Source organism: Odocoileus virginianus, chromosome 5, assembly GCF_023699985.2.
Source record: "Odocoileus virginianus isolate 20LAN1187 ecotype Illinois chromosome 5, Ovbor_1.2, whole genome shotgun sequence".
NCBI classification, from domain to species: domain Eukaryota; kingdom Metazoa; phylum Chordata; class Mammalia; order Artiodactyla; family Cervidae; genus Odocoileus; species Odocoileus virginianus.
The window spans coordinates 4,131,034-4,151,893 of record NC_069678.1 but is presented as its reverse complement, the minus strand read 5'-3'; the positions used below and the strand labels follow the sequence as shown (position 1 = coordinate 4,151,893).

Sequence of the window (20,860 nt, the reverse complement as noted above, 5' to 3'; positions counted from 1 at the left end):
TCCAATCTTTGGTATGTACATTTACATCATACATATAAAATCATTGTTTGTATTAGCAGTTTATATGATAAGATTCAATACAGCAGTGAAAATACATTAATTATGGTCACATTCATCAATCAAAAGAATATATATAATACAATTCTTAAAAAGTTAAAAAGAAGCAGAGCTGAACAGACTATTGTTTAGGGATTCAAAGTGATTTTAATAGAATCAAGATAATAACAAACGTAAAATTCAAGACTGTGAGCACATTTCAGAAAAAGTCAGTGATATGTGAATGTGTAATGGTAAACAGAATAGCAAAGGTTATGTCGTGTTGTATTTCTTAAATTAAGTATGAGTAGAATCTCTATATATTCCTTTCTGTGTATGAAATATTTTATCAGTTAGAAGAATTTTCAGGTGAAGTTAGCAAAAGGGAGCCAAATCACAAAATTTTCCCTTTCTTGATTAAATTAGCAATAACAGGAAAAGTAGTAAAGACCAGCAAAAATTAATCAGTAACAATGAAAGAAGGAAAGGCTGAAACCTTATGTCATAAACATGTGATAGCCATAAAAAAACAGAAGATTTCTGCTGTGATATCTTAAGTCTGTCTCTTGCCTTATCCTGAATCCTTACTGGGCAGAGAAAGAAAGTCAGTAAATTCCTGATATTCTCTATTAATCTTACAAGGGAGACCAGTGCCACAGAATACAACTGCCCACAGCTCCAAATGTGTTCTCACCTTCCGTCCTCCTGAGCACATAGGCTTCAGGAAATGAGCTAGTACACTAGTATTCCAAATCTTAGTGTATCCTGGAGGGGAGATACACATCCCCCCTGCCCCACCCCCCTCCGCCCAACCACCTACATGCAATAGGAAGGAGTTTGAGGACAGTTCAGCTTCACTGTATCAGTCTGAAGCTCAGGTCAGAGTTGGCCCAGTTAAACATTAGCACGATGAAAGAGAAAGCATGCGATTACGCAGACATGCCGCAGGAAACAAAAGCAGGGTGGTAAAGAGCATTTAAGAGACTGACCAAGAACCCAGCTTGAAATTTTGTAAGTCTATGAGCAGTTCATACTGTGATTGAGATTGAATTCAGTAAAATTAAAACTTGAAACCAAAAATAAAATAATACAGTAAGATAGTAGAGCTAAAAAAGCAACTTGAGACCTTACATATTTCTATAAAACAAATGAAAAATAACAAGTAACCTGTACATAGTTGAAAATGAATTACTGGCATGAAATAAAGGCAAGAGATGATCATTGTGAAAATAAGGAAAAACATAAAGGGACTAAAAAGATGATAAATTTGTAAAACAGATAATTTAGTATATAATATTTCTTAAGTGGAGAAATCTTAACCAAAATCACCTAAAAACAACAAAAGGAGAAATGGAACTATTAACTTGTTTTTAACAAAATTGAGATACTTGATATTTCATGTAACAAAATAGGAAGAAAGGTTGGCATAAGCAATCAAGGTCAGAGCGCTGTTTGGATAACAGAGGAGAGGATATTGGTGGCTGTAGATTTCAAAAATAAAAGCTCATAGAGCAATTCTTTAAAGTAAGTGATACCTCTTGAGGTACAAAACCAAATCCTCATTAGTAGCAGTGGGAACAGATTACAGAGTGATGGTAGACTCTTCTTTTGGACCCCACTAAATATGATGTGTCTAGAAAAGCAGTTCAGTTAAGGATCTCACTGATGAGCTGTTTTGTACTTGTACACTTTAGTGACAGAAGAGTAATGAGTGACAGTGATTCTCTAGTGCTGCATTGCTGGTTTCAGTTGCCTGATGAGAAACAAAGGCTTAAGAAACCACATTCACATCTGGACTTTACTTATCCTTTTATGTCAAAACCCTTCTGAATTGCTGGTTCAAGAAAAATAGTAATAAGTCATCAACAAAGAACACATGTAGAATTTATACAATAATATTACCAGAAGAAAAGGGAAGGAATGTGAAAAATAAATGATGGCCAAAAGATATTTATCAGAAAATAGCAATTGAAGACCTGACCAAGCATCACCATGAGAGAGAAGATAATGAAGCTCTCATTTATGTGAAACCAGAATATAAAAAGAGATACAGGTGCTCAGAGATAATAAGATGCCATATCAGTAATAGAGTGTAAGAAAAAATTATAGTCAAAATGAAGGACAAAATGGAAGCAATACAAAGAAAGCATTCAAAATATAGTGAGGGACTTGGAAGGCAAAATGGAGACAAGCTAGTGAACATGGAAATTAAAAGATAGATAAAAAGGTTTACAAAGGAAATGTAGATGTAGAAAAGAAGCTGAGGGGATTCAATGTACGTGTAATTCTCAGAAGGCGAGAGAACCGACTAAACCTGCTTCGTGCAATTATTCAGATTGAGGTTGTTGTACATAAATATGGTCTCAAACATGCAAGGTACAAGTAATAAGCTTCCCTGAGCCAATTCCTAAAACTCCGTGATGACAGAATCCAGCTGAATAAAAGAAGATTGGAAACTGTGAGTTAAAAGGGTTAGTGCTATGCTCAAGTTCAGAAAATAGTGAAGTGTATATATAAGGTCCTGTGAATAAAAAAATGTTTCCTCAAGTCATTTATGCCAGCTAGGTTATTGTTCAGATGTGATGATAACATTCTGAAATAAGAATATAAGAAAGAACATGTTTGTGCTTTAAAAAAAATTTTTTTTTAAGCATTTAAAAAATCCATCATCCAATCTAGAGATGAATCAAAATGAAGTCCCTGGGAAAGTCTCCAGTTTCTTAATGTATTTCGTGATTTCCCCCTGTTAACTTCAGGGATATCTTTTAGGAATTGGAAGTTTAGGAATTCTAGGAATTTAGGGATGTCTCTTACGGGATCAATATTTAAAGTTCAGCAATTTAGTTTTACTTTTTCATCTCTTAACTTCAGAGTGGTTTCATACTTTGTATTATAAATGTTCTATTATGATTATATTTTTATGAAATTGTTTCTGTTCTTAACATTTAGTTATGTACATACTGAATATGTCTAGAATAATGTTTACCAGTGATGTTCCTGATGATTATTTCTGGAAAGTAGAATGTTGAAATTAAAATTGGTTTTATGCCCTTTTCTTTATGCTCTATTGTTGCTTATTTATTATTTTTAAATAATGCTCATATTCTCTCTTATAAGAAATAATGAGTCATTTAAAAAAGAGAAGCCTTTTCTTATCATCTGTCTCACACACACACAGTGGGGGGTAGGAGTGTAGGTTCCGAGTAAGGGAAAAAAAACAAAGCCCAGATTAATATAAAACTTTAGTGATTTTTTTTTCATGATTGCATTCTTTATTTTGCTTAGGTCATGCACATTCGGAAACTACTTCAGAGAATGGATCGTCCAAATGGTCTTTATCCAAATTATTTGAACCCAAGAACAGGTCGCTGGGGTCAATGTAAGTATTTCTGTTACAACCGATGCTCTGTTGAAAGATAGTCTGAAAACTTATGCTTGATGTAGTGATAAGTACACTACATGTAGTATTAGAAACCCAGATGGTATATAACCCTGGTAGGATCTGCTAGTCCTGTAACCTTTGGCAAGTTTCTCATCTCTTGTAGTTTCAGTTTTTATATGTTTAAAATGGAAATATTAATACGCCATCTCACAAGAGTATTTTATTTCATGTTTGTGTAAGTACTTTGCTAAAATACAGTGTGGCATTTGCAAAAGGTTATACTTTTAAGCCCTTCTTTGTAAACTATATCTTGGTATAAATAAGAGCATTGCTTGAGATAAGTCTTTGGTTGAGTAATGTGAAGAAGACTTGAGTGTGTTAAATGACTGGAAAATAGTGTGATTGCTCTGGGACAAGCCATATCTGATCATTCATTTTAAAAGGTAACAGTGACAGACTTTATTTTCTTGGGCTCCAAAATCACTGCAGAAGGTGACTGTAGCCATGAAATTACAAGCCACTTGCTCCTTGGAAGAAAAGCAAGCGTCTATGACAAACCTAGACAGCATATTACAAAGCAGAAACATTACTTTGCCAACAAAGGTCCGCGTATTCAAAGCTATGGTTTTTCTGGTAGTCCTGTGTGAATGTGAGACATGGGCCATAAAGAAGGCTGAGTGCTGAAGAATTGATGAGTTTGAACTGTGGTATTGGAGAAGGCTCTTGAGAGTCCCTTGGACTGCAAGGAGATCCAACCAGTCCATCCTAAAGGAGATCAGTCCTGAATATTCATTGGAAGGACTGATGCTGAAGCTGAAGCTCCAGTACTTTGGCCACCTAATGCAATGAGCCAACTCATTAGAAAAGACCCTGATGCTGGAAAGATTGAAGGCAGGAGGAGAGGGGGTGGTGACAGAGGATGAGATGGTTTGATGGCATCACCGACTCAATGGACATGAGTTTGAGCAAGCTCTGGGAGACAGTGAAGGACAGGGAAACCTGGCGTGCTTCAGTCCATGGGGTCACACAGAGTCGGACATGACTAAGTGGACAACAGCATCAGTGTCTGTTATTTACTGGGCTCTTGGAAGAGACTGGAGACTGGGGAAGAATATATAGGACTTTGAATTCAGTCAGCTCTCAGGCTAGCAGGCAGGGTTTATATAATGAAATAAATGTTGTAGTAGAGGAAATGTACCAGTTGTTAGGTGAGACTGTGGTAGAAGTGATTTCCTCTGTCTCAGGAGACTGTGTTTTGTTTGGGAAGGGGGTGATGATACCTCATTAGAGTCTTAGAACTGATCTTTGAAGGAACTGATTTTTTAAATAACATTAAATAAAGTTTTCATGATAAACATGAAACTAATCTCTTGTAGTTAGTTTATGAAAGAGCAAAACACAAATGGACAGTACACAGATGTTCACATTTAATCCTAAGAGTGGTGCTAACGAAGATATGTGACACATGGAGACAATGCACTCCTTCTGTGCTACTTTAGTAGAATGTGCAAAAGACTACTATGTTTAGTACCATATTTGTAGCATCTCTTGGTCATCAGAGACCTTTATTGCTGTCTTTCCACTTTACTGTGTCCCTAATCAAATCAGTGAAGCTTTTAAACAGAAGATGATGTTTTTTTCCTACTAAATTGATAAACAGAATGGACACATCCCAGTATATCCAGTGCTTCAGAAAATATGAAAATTCATATGACCTTTGAAGCAGTGACTCATTGCTAGGCATTTATTCAAAAAAATTTTCAGACCTCTGTGTGTGTGTGTGTACACACACACACACACATAATAGGGATAATTTGGAAGCATTCTAAAGCACTCCTGTTCAATGGAACTTTCTGTGATGAAAAAAATGTTCTATTTAATTAGTTATTTGTGACTAGAGCCTAACACATTGAACAGTGCAGTTTTTAAACCTCTTGTGAAAGAGATTTGGTTAAGTTATAGTCCCTCCAGGTGTGATACACTATATAGACAATAAAAGTTATGTTATTAGAATACTTGACATAGATAAATATGAAGTATCTAGAAAGATATTTGGGAGAGGGAAATGGCAACCCACTCCAGTATTCTTGCCTGGAGAATCCCGTGGACAGGGGAGCCTGGTGGGCTGCTGTCTATGGGGTCACAGAATCGGACACGACTGAAGTGACTTGGCAGCAGCAGCAGCAGCAGAAAGATATTTAGGAAAAGAGAGAAAACAAACACCACAAGAATAGGAACCAGATTGTCCCCTGTGTTTTTTTTCTGAATGTTTGTTTTTATTTTCTAATTTTGTTTACCTCCATTAACCTAATCTGATAATTTACTTTTGAAGTAAAATTAAAAGCATTTTTAAATAAGAAGAAGATGCTATCTTGCACACCAAAATCTTAGAATACTGAAAAAATAAACCACTGTTTGAGAATTGCCAGCCTTTCAAATGACCAATAGTATCTCATTGATGGCATTTTAATTAAAATTATAACTCTTTCTTTTTGTCAAATGGTATTGTGAAAACTGGATAGCCACATGAAAAAGAATGAAGTTGGGCACTTACTTTATACCAGATTCAAAAATTAAGTAAAATGCATCAAAGACCCTAAATTTAAGAACCAAAACTGTAAAACTCTTAGAAGGACAAATCTTCATGACCTTGGATTTGGCAGTGACTTCTTCAAAAGTACAAGCAACAATAGAAAAAATAAATTGGATTTCATTAAAGTTAGAAACATTTGTGCATCAAAGGATATTGTTTTGACATTGAAAGGCAACCAGCAGAATGAGAGTTTTTATTTGCAAATAAATAATACTTGCAAACCATATATCTGATAAGGGTTTAATATCCAGAATGTATAAAGAGCTTCTCAAACTCATGTTCAAACTCAACAGCAAAAAGACAAACGCTCAATTAAAAAGTGGATAAAGAACTTGAATAGTTTTCTCCAAAGAAGATATTCAAATGGAAAATAAACACATGAAAAAAATGCTCAAGATTATTATTCATTAGGAAAATGCAAATCACAGCATAATGAGATGTCACTTCACACCTACTAGGAAGATTGTAATCAAAAGGACAGATAATAAGTGTTGGTGAGGATGTGGAAAAATTGGGACCCTCTCATACTACTAGTGGGAATGTAAAATGGTATAGCCACTGTGAAAAACAGTTGGGTGGTTTCACAAAGTTAAGCATAAAATTCCATGTGATCGATCAATTCAACTGCTAGGTATATACCCAAAAGATTTGAAAGCAAAGACACAGAGAGATATTTGCATGCCAGTGTTCATGGCAACATTATTCACAATACCAGTGGAAACAAGAAAAGTGAAAGTGAAGTTGCTCAGTTGTGTCCGCATCCTTCAAATGGATAAATAAAATGTGGTATAAATATACAGTGGTATGTTTTTTAGCTGTAAAAAGGAATGAAGTTCTTATACATGCTACAACATAGGTGAACCTTGAAAATGTTATTCTAAAAGGAAAGCCAGTTGCAAAATGACATATAATTCCGGTTATATCAAATAGCTAGTCAAATTTAGAGCGACAGAAAGTGTATTGGGGGTTACCAGGGGCTTGGTTGAGAGGAGAATGGAGTTATTGCTTAATAGATGCATCATTTCTGTTTGGGGCAATGAAAAAGTTTTGGAAATAATGACAATGTACCACATTGTGAATGTAATTAATGCCACTGAATAGTACACTTAAAAAAATGGTAAAAATGGCAACATACGTGTTATATGCATATATTTTACCACAGTAAAAATTGAAGTAAAAATCAATTATTTTATTCATACTTGTTTTTTTCCCACAAAACGAATCCAGTTACTTCTTTAGAATTTCTTCCCCCGCAGCAGTTATTAATTTTGAGAATGTTATAAAAAGAGCTATTCACTGGTTGTTTTGGCAAGAGGTCTTTAAAATTTTAGGGGAGCTACCCTGATATCCCTTCAGCAGCTGCAGTCCTTATTAAATTGTCCAATTTGTTCCTTTTCCTATTTCTGTATATTTCATATCAGCTTCTGAAAAGTATATCAAATTCCATTATTATCTTTGAGCAGTATGCATCTGTCATAACTATAAATAGTCTGCAAAACAAACAGTGAATTGAGCTGAAATGTAACAATTCAGCTTTGGCTAACTGTATTATAATTAGAGTAATGATAATGTCTGTGACATGCACACAGCAATCACAGAGAAGAATTATGGTAATTACCTTCAGGAAAAGTACTTAGCAACAGATATAAAAGAATGTAGTAAGCAGCCTAGATTTAAAGGCACATCATTAATACCTGGGTTTTTTTTGCTTCATTTTTTGCTAGTTTTCTAAGTACACTACTTAACCTATGCCATTTAATGACTTAAGTGAAGAAGATATAGGAAACTTATCATTAGTGACTCATTAAATTTCATACCACTGACTTAAAATATGAAAAAAGTAAGAATGGGTATAATATTTGGAGTTGAAAGACTAATCCAGGTTTTTCTGCCTAATAATTTAGTTAATTAATTAACCTAATGCCTTTGTTCCTTCATCTGTTATTTGTACTTATTTTATTAAGACAGTTATGTGAATCATATTTATGAGATAATGAATATATTTAAAAACTTCATAAACTCTATAGCATATGATACAGATATGTTTATTCTAGAATTTCTTATAAGAACACTTCAAGAATTAGCTTCTTAGGACCTCATTAACTTTATGACATGTTAAGACATATAATGTAACCATTGGTATTTAGTAGTACTTTCTAATGCGTTATCAAGTTCTGAATTTCAAAAGGATCATGGAGTGACATGGTACATCAAATTTGACACCAAGGCGGGCATGGGTTAGTGGTTCAAATAAAGTCAGACTACTGGGTGATAAATTCCATAGTTAACCAGGGATCTCAGGCTTCTGCTGTGTATTTATTTATTGAATATATAAACATCTACTGAACTAACATTCTAGAAGAGCTGATGAGAACCTGTTAGGCAGGACTGGGACTGCATCCTATAACCTAAGTAACTAACCTGTAACTAAATCTGTAAACCCTGGCAGTAATTCACATATCTAAAAATCATTGCCTCTAAACTGTGATGACAAGACATTTACCTTTCCAAGGTTTTTCTCATTATTTCATCTACTTTAATTTTTTATGTTTTCTTCTTCTGCTCATTTGTTAATCCTTAGATCTACAGTATATTGAGAAATATATGTGTGAGGCCAAAGTGCAAAATTCTTAAATGCCCTACATATTATCTTAATTACTTTTATAACTGTGATGTTCCAAAGGACCATTTGTGTCCTTTGATCATGTCTTACATGCTGTCTGAGTGAACTCCACAATGGCTCAGATACATTTTTATAAATCCCAATTTTATAACTCCCAAAGGTATACTGCCAACTTATCTCTCTGGATTTCCATGTTTGTTATATACCCATTTAGATATCCATTTAGTTCCTCAGATTCATTATGCCCAAGATTCAGACTCCTTTCACTTTAAGTCATTTCCCCCTCTAGTATTCCCAGTTTCAGGGAAGAGCGCCCCACTGTTTGTTCACTCATTTGCACCTGCAAGAAATCTAGACTTCACCCATGATTTCTCTTTCTTCATTGTTTCAGTAAATACCTGATAGATATCAAACCAAAAGATTATGGTAGAGTCAGGAAAGATTAGATTATTTTAAGGTGTTAATAATAAGAGGTAGTTTCAGTTGACAGGTAGAAGTTAAAGATAAACCAAGAGGAGAGACTCCTGAAGAGGAAACAGAATTGGTTAGTGTTCAGAGCTAGATAGAGTGTATACAGCAGAGAAGGAACACTTTTTCCTCTTTAACAGGCAAAAGAAACAGATAAATTGATAGATGGGGGTACGGATAGTTGAAAGATGCATTTTTGGGGTCCGTGATCTGTATTTTTTCTATGAATTTGAAGTTTTGGTTGTCTGCTGAGATTAAGGAAGAGGTAGAGCTGTAGAGGTTTTAATTATTATTCTTTATTTAATTTTTCATGTTGGGTCTTAGTTACAGCATCTTCGTTGCAGAGCATGGACTCTCTAGTTGTGGCACATGAGCTCTAGAACACACAGGCTCAGTAGTTGCAGCACACAGGCCTAGTTGCTCCGTGGCACGTGGGTCTTAGTTCCACAACCAGGAATCAAATGCACATCCCCTGCATTGCAAAGCAGATTGTTAACCACTAGACTGCCAGGGAAGTCCCTTAGAGATCTTTTGAAAAAGAGATTTAAAATCTCTGCTTTAAGGAATGGGAAAGAGCACAAATCACGGAGTCAGAAAACTTGACAAGCGATGCTGAGATTCTCATTGATGGTGAAAATTGTGAATTTGGGGATAATAGTAAAATAGACTCTCAGGTGGGCTGATGTTTTTACTGGCTGGGTGCAATAGGTGGACAGTGGAGTAAGGATCACCGGTTGCTTCCTTTCCTATCCAGCCTAGACTACATAGTATCTGAACCAGTGTGAGAATACTCCAGTACCTTTAGTCTTCTGTGTTATCTGTCCTACAAATCCAATGCTTGTATCAACCCAGCCGTGTACCTTTTCCATTCGTCTGTTGTCAGCTGAGCATTGCTGGTGAAAATCATCAATAATAAAGGTTAAAGTCACTACAGATTTATAACACACCTGGGCCCTAATGGCTAGGACAGGAAAGAATCTGCCCGCAGTGCAGGAGCCCTGGGTTCGATCCCTGGGTCAGGAAGAGCTCCTGCAGAAGGAAATGCAACCCACTCCAGTATTCTTGCCTGGAAAATCCCATGGACAGAGGGACCTGGCGGGCTTGCAAAGAGTCGGACACAACTGAGCGACTAAGATGACTACAAATTTATAATATCCAATTCTAACTGGATCACCAGTACCCCTGACAGCTCTAACTTTGATCAGTTTACTTTCTTTTTCTTTACTCTCCTTAAATCTTCTGTATAAAACTATCCGTCCTCATCTGTCTTTTCACCATTTCTTGTTAATTTCCTGCACAATTTTAGTGTTTATGTGTGTCTTTAGTAAAAAGTATTTATATAGATTAAGAATATAGAGTTTTTAAAAATCCAGAGTGAGTCTCAGTTTATTTTAAAAGATGAATTGAAACAAATTAAGTTTGTTGATGTTACTGATCGGTTTGGACTGATTCCAAATATCCTTTTTATTTTGTCTACTTGATTTTGTAAAAACAGTTTTATTAAGGTAAAGTTGACATAGAATAAGCTGTATGTGTTTGAAGTATGCAGTTCAATAAGCTTAAAATAAGTATATACTTATGTAAACTACCACTACAATAAAAAATAATGAACATATGTTTACCCCAAAAGACTTCCTCGTAATCCCTTCATGATTTTTTTTCCTTACTCCCCTTCTCCTTTCTGAAGCAACCAGTGATCTGCTTTCTATCATTATAGATAGGTTTGTATTTTTTAGAATCTTATATAAATGCAATCCTTTATATGTACTCTAATTTTCTGGCTCCTTTCAGTTCAGTTCAGTTCAGTCACTCAGTCATGTCCGACTCTTTGCGACCCCATGAATCGCAGCACGCCAGGCCTCCCTGTCCATCACCAACTCCCGGAGTTTACTCAAACACATGTCCATTGAGTCAGTGATGCCATCCAGACATCTCATCCTCTGTCATCCCCTTCTCCTCCTGCCCCCAATTCCTCTCAGCATCAGAGTCTTTTCCAATGAGTCAACTCTTCGAATGAGGTGGCCAAAGTGTTGGAGTTTCAGCTTCAGCATCAGTCCTTCCAATGAACACCTAGGACTGATCTCCTTTAGGATGGACTGGTTGGATCTCCTCGCAGTCCAAGGGACTCTCAAGAGTCTTCTCCAACACCACAGTTCAAAAGCATCCATTTTTTGGCGCTCAGCTTTCTTCACAGTCCAACTCTCACATCCATACCTGACCACTGGAAAAACCATAGCCTTGACTAGATGGACCTTTGTTGGCAAAGTAATGTCTCTGCTTTTTAATGTGCTATCTAGGTTGGTCATAACTTTCCTTCCAAGGAGTAAGCGTCTTTTAATTTCATGGCTGCAATCACCATCTGCAGTGATTTTGGAGCCCAAAAAATAAAGTCTGACACTGTTTTCCCATCTATTTCCCATGAGGTGATGGGACCAGATGCCATGATCTTAGTTTTCTGAATGTTGAGCTTTAAGCCAATTTTTTCACTCTCCTCTTTGACTTTCGTCAAGAGGCTTTTTAGTTCCTCTTCACTTTCTGCCATAAGGGTGATGTCATTTGCATATCTGAGGTTATTGGTATTTCTTCCAGCAGTCTTGATTCCAGCTTGTGCTTCTTCCAGCCCAGCGTTTCTCATGATGTACTCTGCATATAAGTTAAATAAGCAGGGTGACAATACACAGCTTTGACGTACTCCTTTTCCTATTTGGAACCAGTCTGTTATTTCATGTCCAGTTCTAAGTGTTGCTTCCTGCATATAGGTTTCTCAAGAGGCAGATCAGATGGTCTGGTATTCCCATCTCTTTCAGAAAATTTTCCACAGTTTATTGTGATCCACACAGTCAAAGGCTTTGGCATAGTCAGTAAAGCAGAAATAGATGTTTTTCTGAACTCTCTTGCTTTTTTTGATGATCCAGCAAATGTTGGCAATTTGATCTCTGGTTCCTCTGCCTTTTCTAAAACCATCTTGAATATCTCAAAGTTCACGGTTCACGTATTGCTGAAGCCTGGCTTGGAGAATTTTGAGCATTACTTTACTAGCGTGTGACATGCTTTAACTCAGCATAATTATTTTGAGCTTCATCCATTTTGTGTGTATTAGTAGTTCTGAGCATAATCCCACTTTGTGGAATACCACAATTTATCCATTCACCTGTTGATGGACATTTGGCTTATTTTCACTTTGGGGCTGTTACAAATAAAGTGCTATGAACACACAAGCCTTCGAGTGGATGTATGTCCTTTTTTTCTCATGAGTAAACCAAGAGTGGAATATTTGTATTTTATGGTAGGTATATATGTTTATCTTTTAAAGAAACTGCCAAATTGTTTTCCAAAGTGGATGTACATTCCAATCATTGGTGTTCTTCCACGTATTCGTCAATATTTGAAAAAGACTACTAACCATGTAAAATATCAGATCAAGCAGAAAAAGTTTTCTAGAAAATTGGGTTCAGATGTAGAGAAAGTGATTATGGTACCCTCCTACTGGATTAAATTTGAAGTATGTTGGCAGTAGGGCTGTCAATATAATGTTTAAATTATTGATATGCAATATAGTCATTATAATTAAAGAATATTATTTTTTGTCCTCTGTCTTCTCTTTCTTCCACCTCCATCCTTTTCTTTTCTGTTGCAGATCACACGTCAGTTGGCGGGCTAGGAGACAGTTTTTATGAGTACTTACTGAAAGCATGGTTGATGTCAGATAAAACAGACCATGAAGCCAGAAAAATGTATGATGATGCTATTGAGGTAATTATTATTGGAACATTTACCTGCTTAACATCTCAAATATATTATGTATTTGGTAGAAATTGATGAACATTCTGTATATATTTCATTATTTACATTCACTTAGAGTTTGTTAGTATTTCAATATAATAGTCATATATTATTTTCCTTTATTGTAGCACTTTAAAGTAATTGTTGAAGAATTTAGTGTAGCATATTTATGGATGAAAATTATTTCAATTATTTGTAGCTATTTTCTGCAGAGCCTGGAAAAACTTCTGACTTAACATACTTTTCCATAAGCATTTCTATTTTGAAATGACCAATTAAACCTACACATCAAGAGCCTTATAGGTGAAATGTAAGGACAAAACACTTTGATAGTATTTTTTTTATTTGGTTTCATTTATTTTTATTAGTTGGAGGCTAATTACTTTACAATATTGTAGTGGGTTTCGTCATACATTGACATGAATCAGCCGTGGATTTACATGTATTCCCCATCCCGATCCCCCCTCCCACCTCCCTCTCTACCCGATCCCTCTGGGTCTTCTCAGTGCACCAGGACCGAGCACTTGTCTCATGCATCCAACCTGGGCTGGTGATCTGTTTCACCCTACATAATATACATGTTTCGATGGTGTTCTCTCGAAACATACATTTTACAGTATTTGCACTGTTCTGATTCCTTTTACTTATGTGAAATCATTTAATCTTCTCTACCGTTTTACTCATGAGACCTCAAAGTGCAGAGAAGTAAACCTTGCATAGCTTAGTTAGTGATGGAACCCATATCTGAAAAGTCTAGGTCCAGAGCCTGTACTCTTAACCACTATTCTATATTGTTTTATATTTATGTAACCTTGTGCTACAGTGTTGTGGCCATTTAAAATTGGGACAGATTTCATTCTTGGAAACACTTATATGTGGTATTTCCAAGTGTTAGTCACTTTGTAAATTATTTGCTTCTGATCTAGTATAAACCCATATTCCTTTAATAATTTAATCATATTTTAAAGTTGTATATTTTATATATAACAACACCATTCTGACTCTAGTCAATGACCCATACTCAGAGTTATAGTTCTTTTGTCTTAAAGTTAAACCAAGGATCTTATTACCCATATATATTCTCACTTTTTAAGGAACTGATCTCCGTAGTTTTATAAAAATGCACAGGAGTTGAACTAATATGTTGCATTGTACTGGTTTGCCTACCGTAGGTATAAATGTTTCTTGAAGGAGTGTGTTGACTAAGAAAATGAACTAAATTATAATCAGGAATAGTAGGTGACTTCTAAAATTCTTTATGAAGCCTTGCATTTTGAAAAGTTGGAGAATTTTATTCTGTTATTAAACTTTAAACCTAGAAATTTTTATGATGCAGGAAAAGTTACTATCTAGGAAGAATGTAGCATTTTTAGTATCACAGTGTTGAAAATAGCCACACATCTCATTCCCATTAGATTGTAGCTTCTTTGAAGACAGACTAATTTATTTATTATTGTCTTGCATGACCTGAAACAATAGGTATTCAAAAAGTATTTGATAAATGAGTGTATTTAATATTTTTATTTTTTATAAAGTGTGACATGTCGTATATTGTGTAATCATTTTTTTCTTCATAGTTTACTACTTTCTTATAATAATTTAAATCTGAGAACATTTTCCCTTTTATTTTTAATAATTTTTCCTACAGGAAAAAGAACATATTTGTCATTGTTTTAAAATGACATATATTACTCTGAAAAGCATGATGCCTGTTTTGAAACTTAATCTCATAAATTAAAATTTATTTTCCATGAATCATCTGCTATATGTTATGTGTCCTAATTTTCTTTCTATATTTGTTGTCTGTATCCTGTTTTTATTAGTCCTTAGGTCAAAAATGGGCACCTGTAAGAGTGTTTAAGTAACCAATTAGCTGACTTTCATTTTGAGACATGTATGCAGTTTTTGCAATGTTAATTATCTTTGATAACAGAATTATGTTAGAAGATAGAGTATATACAGATAGTAAAATAAATGACATGTTGTATGCGTGGAAGAGATAGGAATGATTATGAATTTTTAAGATTGCTTCTAATTTAAGATAAATCATTTGTAAATTTGTCTTTCTAAACTAGTGTATTTAAATTATTCCATCCTCATCTGGCCTTCCTCTACGCTTACAAGTATCCATATCCCTGGATCTTACATCTTAGCTTTCTTTTTAAAAATTGTGTAGTTATGGATTTCACTTTGTGTTATATTCAGGTTTAGTACAGATTTCTCTCATCATTCCCATTCCTTTAAGTAAAGTTGACATTTCAGAAGAAGTAAAATTGACATTTTAGGAGAATGGATAAAATTGATATTATCTCATGGCCTCTCTTAACCATGGCACAGTCTCCAAAACAAATGCCTAAGTTTGTGAAGTAAGGGACTAAGGATTTATGTTTGAACTTTAAATTTATTTTTCTAAGTTTTATAACATTAAGATATTTCACCTACTAAGCCTTCTTAAAATACTTGAACAATTATATGAAAAAGAAGCCATTTTAACTAATTATCAAAATCGTATTTTTCTGTTTAACTTGAGTGTTGTTCCTCCTATTCACTTTTTGTTGTATGAAATAGAAAATAAATTAGCAGGGTCTCTGAGTTGTAACTTGTCATCCTGACCTCAACTGACTGGTTATTATACATTTCCTTTAGAGCAAAATGTAGAAAAACAGTAATACGGGTAATGTTATGTTGAAAGGTAATCTTCAGGCCAGTCTTCTCTCTCCCACCTTGTCTCAGTATAGTAGTGATTGAAATACTTGTTTAACATTATATGTAGCTTGATTGTTCATTCCCAAACTTAATTATTGTAAGCTAAGTCTTTCAGTTCAGGATAGTTACTGCTTTGTAGAATATCGTCTTACCAAGGTTTTGTGCCAGAAGGATGTAGTAAATCTGAATACTAACACTTTGCCTCTAAAATTTTGAATATCTACTTTTTCTCATAGGCTATAGAAAAACATCTTATTAGGAAGTCTCGTGGAGGTCTTACCTTTATTGGAGAATGGAAGAATGGACACTTGGAAAAGAAGATGGGGCATTTGGCCTGTTTTGCTGGGGGAATGTTTGTACTAGGAGCAGATGGTTCCAAAATGGATAAAGCTGGACATTATTTAGAGCTGGGGGCAGAAATTGCACGTACATGTCATGAGTCCTATGACAGAACTGGTAAGAATATTAATAATGCTAATTGTTTAGTTTAAAATAATCTTAAGATAAAAATATGTCCAGGGATTAGAAGGAAAATAGGCATTTTCACTTCAAAATAATTTATTCTAACATAGTAAGTTATTTTTTTAAAAACTTTAATTTTAATTCTAAATACGTGTTCCTGAATCTTTTTTTAAATTATTATTCTGAATTCTGTTTTTTTAAATAAAGATTTTGAAGACGTTGTTTTAAAGACAATAGGTAGGGCTTAATGTATGGGATAACATTGTTTTAATATAGAAGAATTAGTTTATTTCCACTTCTATAAAATGAGTTGCTTAAAAGAAAATAGAATTGATTTAGGTTACATGCCTTGCCTATCTTCTTGTGAAACTGGGAATAGCCAAAAGATATTAGTCAAATTGAATGTATAATTGGTATCTAGATAATTGGTAGTTTGTCTCTTAGTTCACCAATAATTTTTAACTTGTTTGTGCCTTTAAAAAGAAGCTTTCATGTTGCTTTAGGGAAATAGGTGGTATTTCTGGAGTTCAGTGTCCTCACCTAAAAAAAGTGAGATGATACTCAGTTTTATAGGTGACAAAAGTTGGTTTCTGAGGGTGAAAAATATTGTTGTGTGTGTGTGCGCACGCACATATACACACATGCATTTAGTCATAGATAGATAAACAGTATATATGTATTTGTTAAATATAAGATTTCATGGAAGGAGAAGGCAATTAGATTTAAATAAAAGCCTGAAGAATAGCATTGAGAAACACTGAGCATGGTCTTCCAGGTTTTTCCTCTGGCTTTAAAAATGTATGTTTCTATATGAAATAATGGATAATGGGCTCCCTGAAAAACTGAAAGCTAGGAATTTCTGATTGTGATTTCAGAAATTGAATTATTGCTTTAGTTAAATAACTAAATTTGTGTTTCAGGGTTAATGTATCATCAGGTACTATGAAACTGATACGATTGGCTTAAATTTTATCCTAGTTTATTAATCTGTCAAGTTATTTTTATATAATAAGGAATTGAACTTACTGTGAAATTGACCCTTCAGCTTATCTCAGTAACTAAAGCGAAGATTCCATTTCTTGACAAAATACAACTAAGTCAAAAGGACATTGAAGCAGACATCGTTTTGTGGTGATTTAACTTAGTACATAATGCATCTGAAGTCAGTGACCTGAGTTACAAATTGAAGTTAAAATATATTGTAGGATATCAAATATATACTTAAAATATAGCTGAAATTAGTAAGACATTGAGGAACAGAATGGATATTAAGTGTTTGTACTAGGACCCATGATAATAATACTTGTTATGCAAATTTTGACCACAAATCAAATACTAGATCTAAGATAGTAGGATTTCATTCAACAAACACATTAAAATATGGTCTGTTATGGTTATTATAATTAATCATTCATTCCATTAAACATGGAGCACATGTTTTGTGCCGAGCATTATGCTAGATTCTTATGGGTTAAAGTGTGAATAAGATGTCTTCCTTGCCTTTGAAAAATTCATAGAATGCCAGAGTTATGAAAGGATTCCTCATATTACTATACAGCTCTGACTTTCACATTTCATAATGATATTGCCAAAGCTGATTTTAAACACTGATACTATGAAAAGAATGTGTGAACTATGTTGAAAAATCCCATATTTCACTATTTATTAACCAAGAGTCTTAGGTAAATCATTTAACCTTCCTAAGCCTCAGTTGCCATTTGCAAAAAATTGGGATAATAACATCCAGCCTGTTTTCTTCAGAATGTTTTGAGTTTAAATGAAATTTTAAAAAATGCAGTCTATGGTTGTTGCTATCATGCTTGTTCTGACGTCATTTTCACATTGCCAGTCAAGAACCTGTGGCTCTCTTTCCCATAGTATACCCCGAAAGATTACTATTTGATTTGTATCCTGTATTTTCAAGTCTTTCACTGTTTTTGCTTATCTTTAATCTCCAGCTTAGATCTTTTAATTAAAAAGTACAGTCCTAGTTTTGCTTACTTCCCGCCAGGTTATTACATCTTCTGCTGTATTTTCTTATAGCTGTGCTATAATTTTTGGCTAACTTGTTTAAAAATATATCCACTTCTTAGTAGTTACTTGGGTTAATTTCATGCAGTAATTACTGCCTTGGGATTTCACTTCAGTTTGTTGGAATTAGAATTAACATTATTTCAAAATCTGGTATTCTTCATATATTCCACTTACATGGCCTACTGCTTAATATTTAGCTAGGTTTGTAGGAAACATTGCTGAATCTTCATGAAACAGAGCAGTAATTTAGTGGTGTGTGCTAGGTTGCTTCAGTTGTATCTGACTCTTTGTGAACCCGTGGACTGTAGCCCACCAGGCTCCTCTGTCTTTGTGAATTTTCCAGGCAAAAATACTGGAGTGGGTAGCCATGCCCTCCTCTAGGGGATCTCCCTGACCCAGGGAACGAACCCATGTACTGTATGTCTCCTGCATTGGCTGATGGGTTCTTTACCACTAGATTGATACTTTGTTTTAGTTTATTCATACCTCAGGTATGAAAAGTGAAAGTGTTGGTCACTCAGTCATGTCCAGCTCTTTGCAACTGTAGCCTGCTGGTTCCACTGTCCATTGAATTCTCCAGGCAAGAATACTGGAGTGGGTTGCCATTTCCTTCTCTAGGGAATCTTCCTGACTCAGGGGTTGAACTCAGGTTTCCTGCATTGCAGGCAGATTCTTTACCATCTGAGCCACCAGGGAAGCCCATATTCTGAGATATAATGCAAAATAAATGCCAAACCAGATCTTAAGACGTCCAGAATATAGTACTTTCTCTATCTGGGTTTCTAGATTAAAAAGACAGACAAACTGCTGAACATTATTAAAATAATGACTATTATATAACTTAATTTACTTCATATTGAAATTGGATAAAACCTTCCTTAGACTATGTGCTGTCACATCTGGGGGGAGGGGAATTTAATCTGTTTAGATATAACACATCCAATGGACAAAGCATCCATTGAACATGGAGAAATGGACATATTTTAAGAGTTTTTACAGCTATTGTTTCCTTAAGAGAAGTTGATTGGAAAGGATACAGGAAAATAGTTTAAATTCTTCTCTTGCTATTAGACCATTCAAACTGTAGTCAGGTTGCATGTCCAAGAATATTCTTTTTTTTTTTCCATTTATTTTTATTAGTTGGAGGCTAATTCCTTTACAACATTGCAGTGGTTTTTTGTCATACATTGAAATGAATTAGCCATGGATTTACATGTATTCCCCATCCCGGTCCCCCCTCCCACCTCCCTCTCCACCCAATCCCTCTGGATCTTCCCAGTGCACCAGGCCCGAGCACTTGTCTCATGCATCCAACCTGGGCTGGTGATCTGTTTCACCCTAGATAATATACATGTTTCGATGCTGTTCTCTTGAAACATCCCACCCTCGCCTTCTCCACAGAGTCCACAAGTCTGTTCTATACATCTGAGTCTCTTTTTCTGTTCAAGAACATTCTTTGTGCTTTTTCAGTTCAGTTCAGTCGTTCAGTCATGTCCGACTCTTTGCGACCCCATGGACTGCAGCACGCCAGGCTTCCCTGTCCATCACCAACTCCTGGAGTTTACTCAGACTCATATCCATTGAGTCAGTGATGCCATCCAACCATCTCATCCTCTGTCATGTGCTTGTTAGCTTTTATTAAATATCTTTTGTTAACTTAAGTGTAGTTATTTTTCCATCTCTACAGATTCTACCTGCCTTGAAAGACACGTATGAATTTTATTTCCCAAGACTTTACAAACCTGTGCCTGCTTTAAAATTATCTCTTACTGTCTTACAACTGAATTTTTATTGCATTTGATGTTTTACTTTCATTTTTCAAATTTGTGCATATCTCTTTCCTTCACCTTCATTATATGATTTTTGCATCCTCTAGAGTTCTTTTTACTCAAGCACTAAATTATTTATGATTTTGACTCAAAATTTTTCTTGTTGGATTAGTTATTTTCCTTTTAGAAATGATGTATCACTTGTAAGTGGGAAATTTTAGGTAAGGAATAGAAATTAAGTAGAGGTAGAATGTTATGAAATTATTTTTTACAACATTGCTTAAGCAAAAGAGCACCTGAGAAGTAATGCCCTCAGAAACATGAAAGCAATGATTTGGCAAAAATAATGGATATGGTATGTGTGTTAGACTTATATGTTTTTACTCACCAACTCCTCATGAATGAAGTTATGATTAATCAGTGAAATAAAAATTTTAGTAAGAAGCCTAAAATATTAGTTCCACACAGCCAGTGTCTACTTTAATTCAAGTGATATTATGATTATGGGATTATTATCTAATTTAAAGTTAGCTTTAAGGTTAACATTTGAAAATTCCATATGATCACTTAACACTCCTAGTCTTTGAGAAAAGAAAAACATGAAACCCAGAGTAAATGACTTATCTTCCTATTTATTGGATTACTATAATTTCAGCGCCTATGATGTTTGTTTGACTTTTCTTATTTTAAAAAGATTTTTAAATGACAAACAATATTTGATTGTATGCCAGATCTTGTCAGGAAGCTGAGTAGAAGTTTTCTTACAATATATTAATAATTTCTTGGTTAGTCCTTACCTCACATCCCATTGAGGAGGTGGTCAGAACTATATGAGCACACATAAGGTTTTGCATGCAATTTCAGAGGCTTCTTGGACACAACATTGTCTCCCTCTTCCAAAGCCTACCATAGAGTTATGTCCTCAGGTTAAAAACGCCTGCTTAAGTTCTACTTTAGTTCTCCAAGACTTAGCAGTAACAACTTGGTTTTTAGCTCTCTTATGG

At 34.8% G+C, this 20,860-nt stretch overlaps 1 protein-coding gene across 3 annotated transcripts in view; it reads left to right on the top strand.

Annotated features, from left to right (window-relative positions):
* Positions 1-20,860, top strand: part of MAN1A2 (mannosidase alpha class 1A member 2) — a 153,145-nt gene that overhangs the window by 98,589 nt on the left and 33,696 nt on the right. For all 3 annotated transcript variants that reach the window (XM_070467237.1, XM_070467238.1, XM_070467239.1), the window contains exons 8-10: positions 3,322-3,415; positions 12,740-12,855; positions 15,828-16,047. In XM_070467237.1, coding sequence (XP_070323338.1) covers positions 3,322-3,415; positions 12,740-12,855; positions 15,828-16,047 — 430 coding nt within the window. The remainder of the gene's footprint in view (positions 1-3,321; positions 3,416-12,739; positions 12,856-15,827; positions 16,048-20,860) is intronic.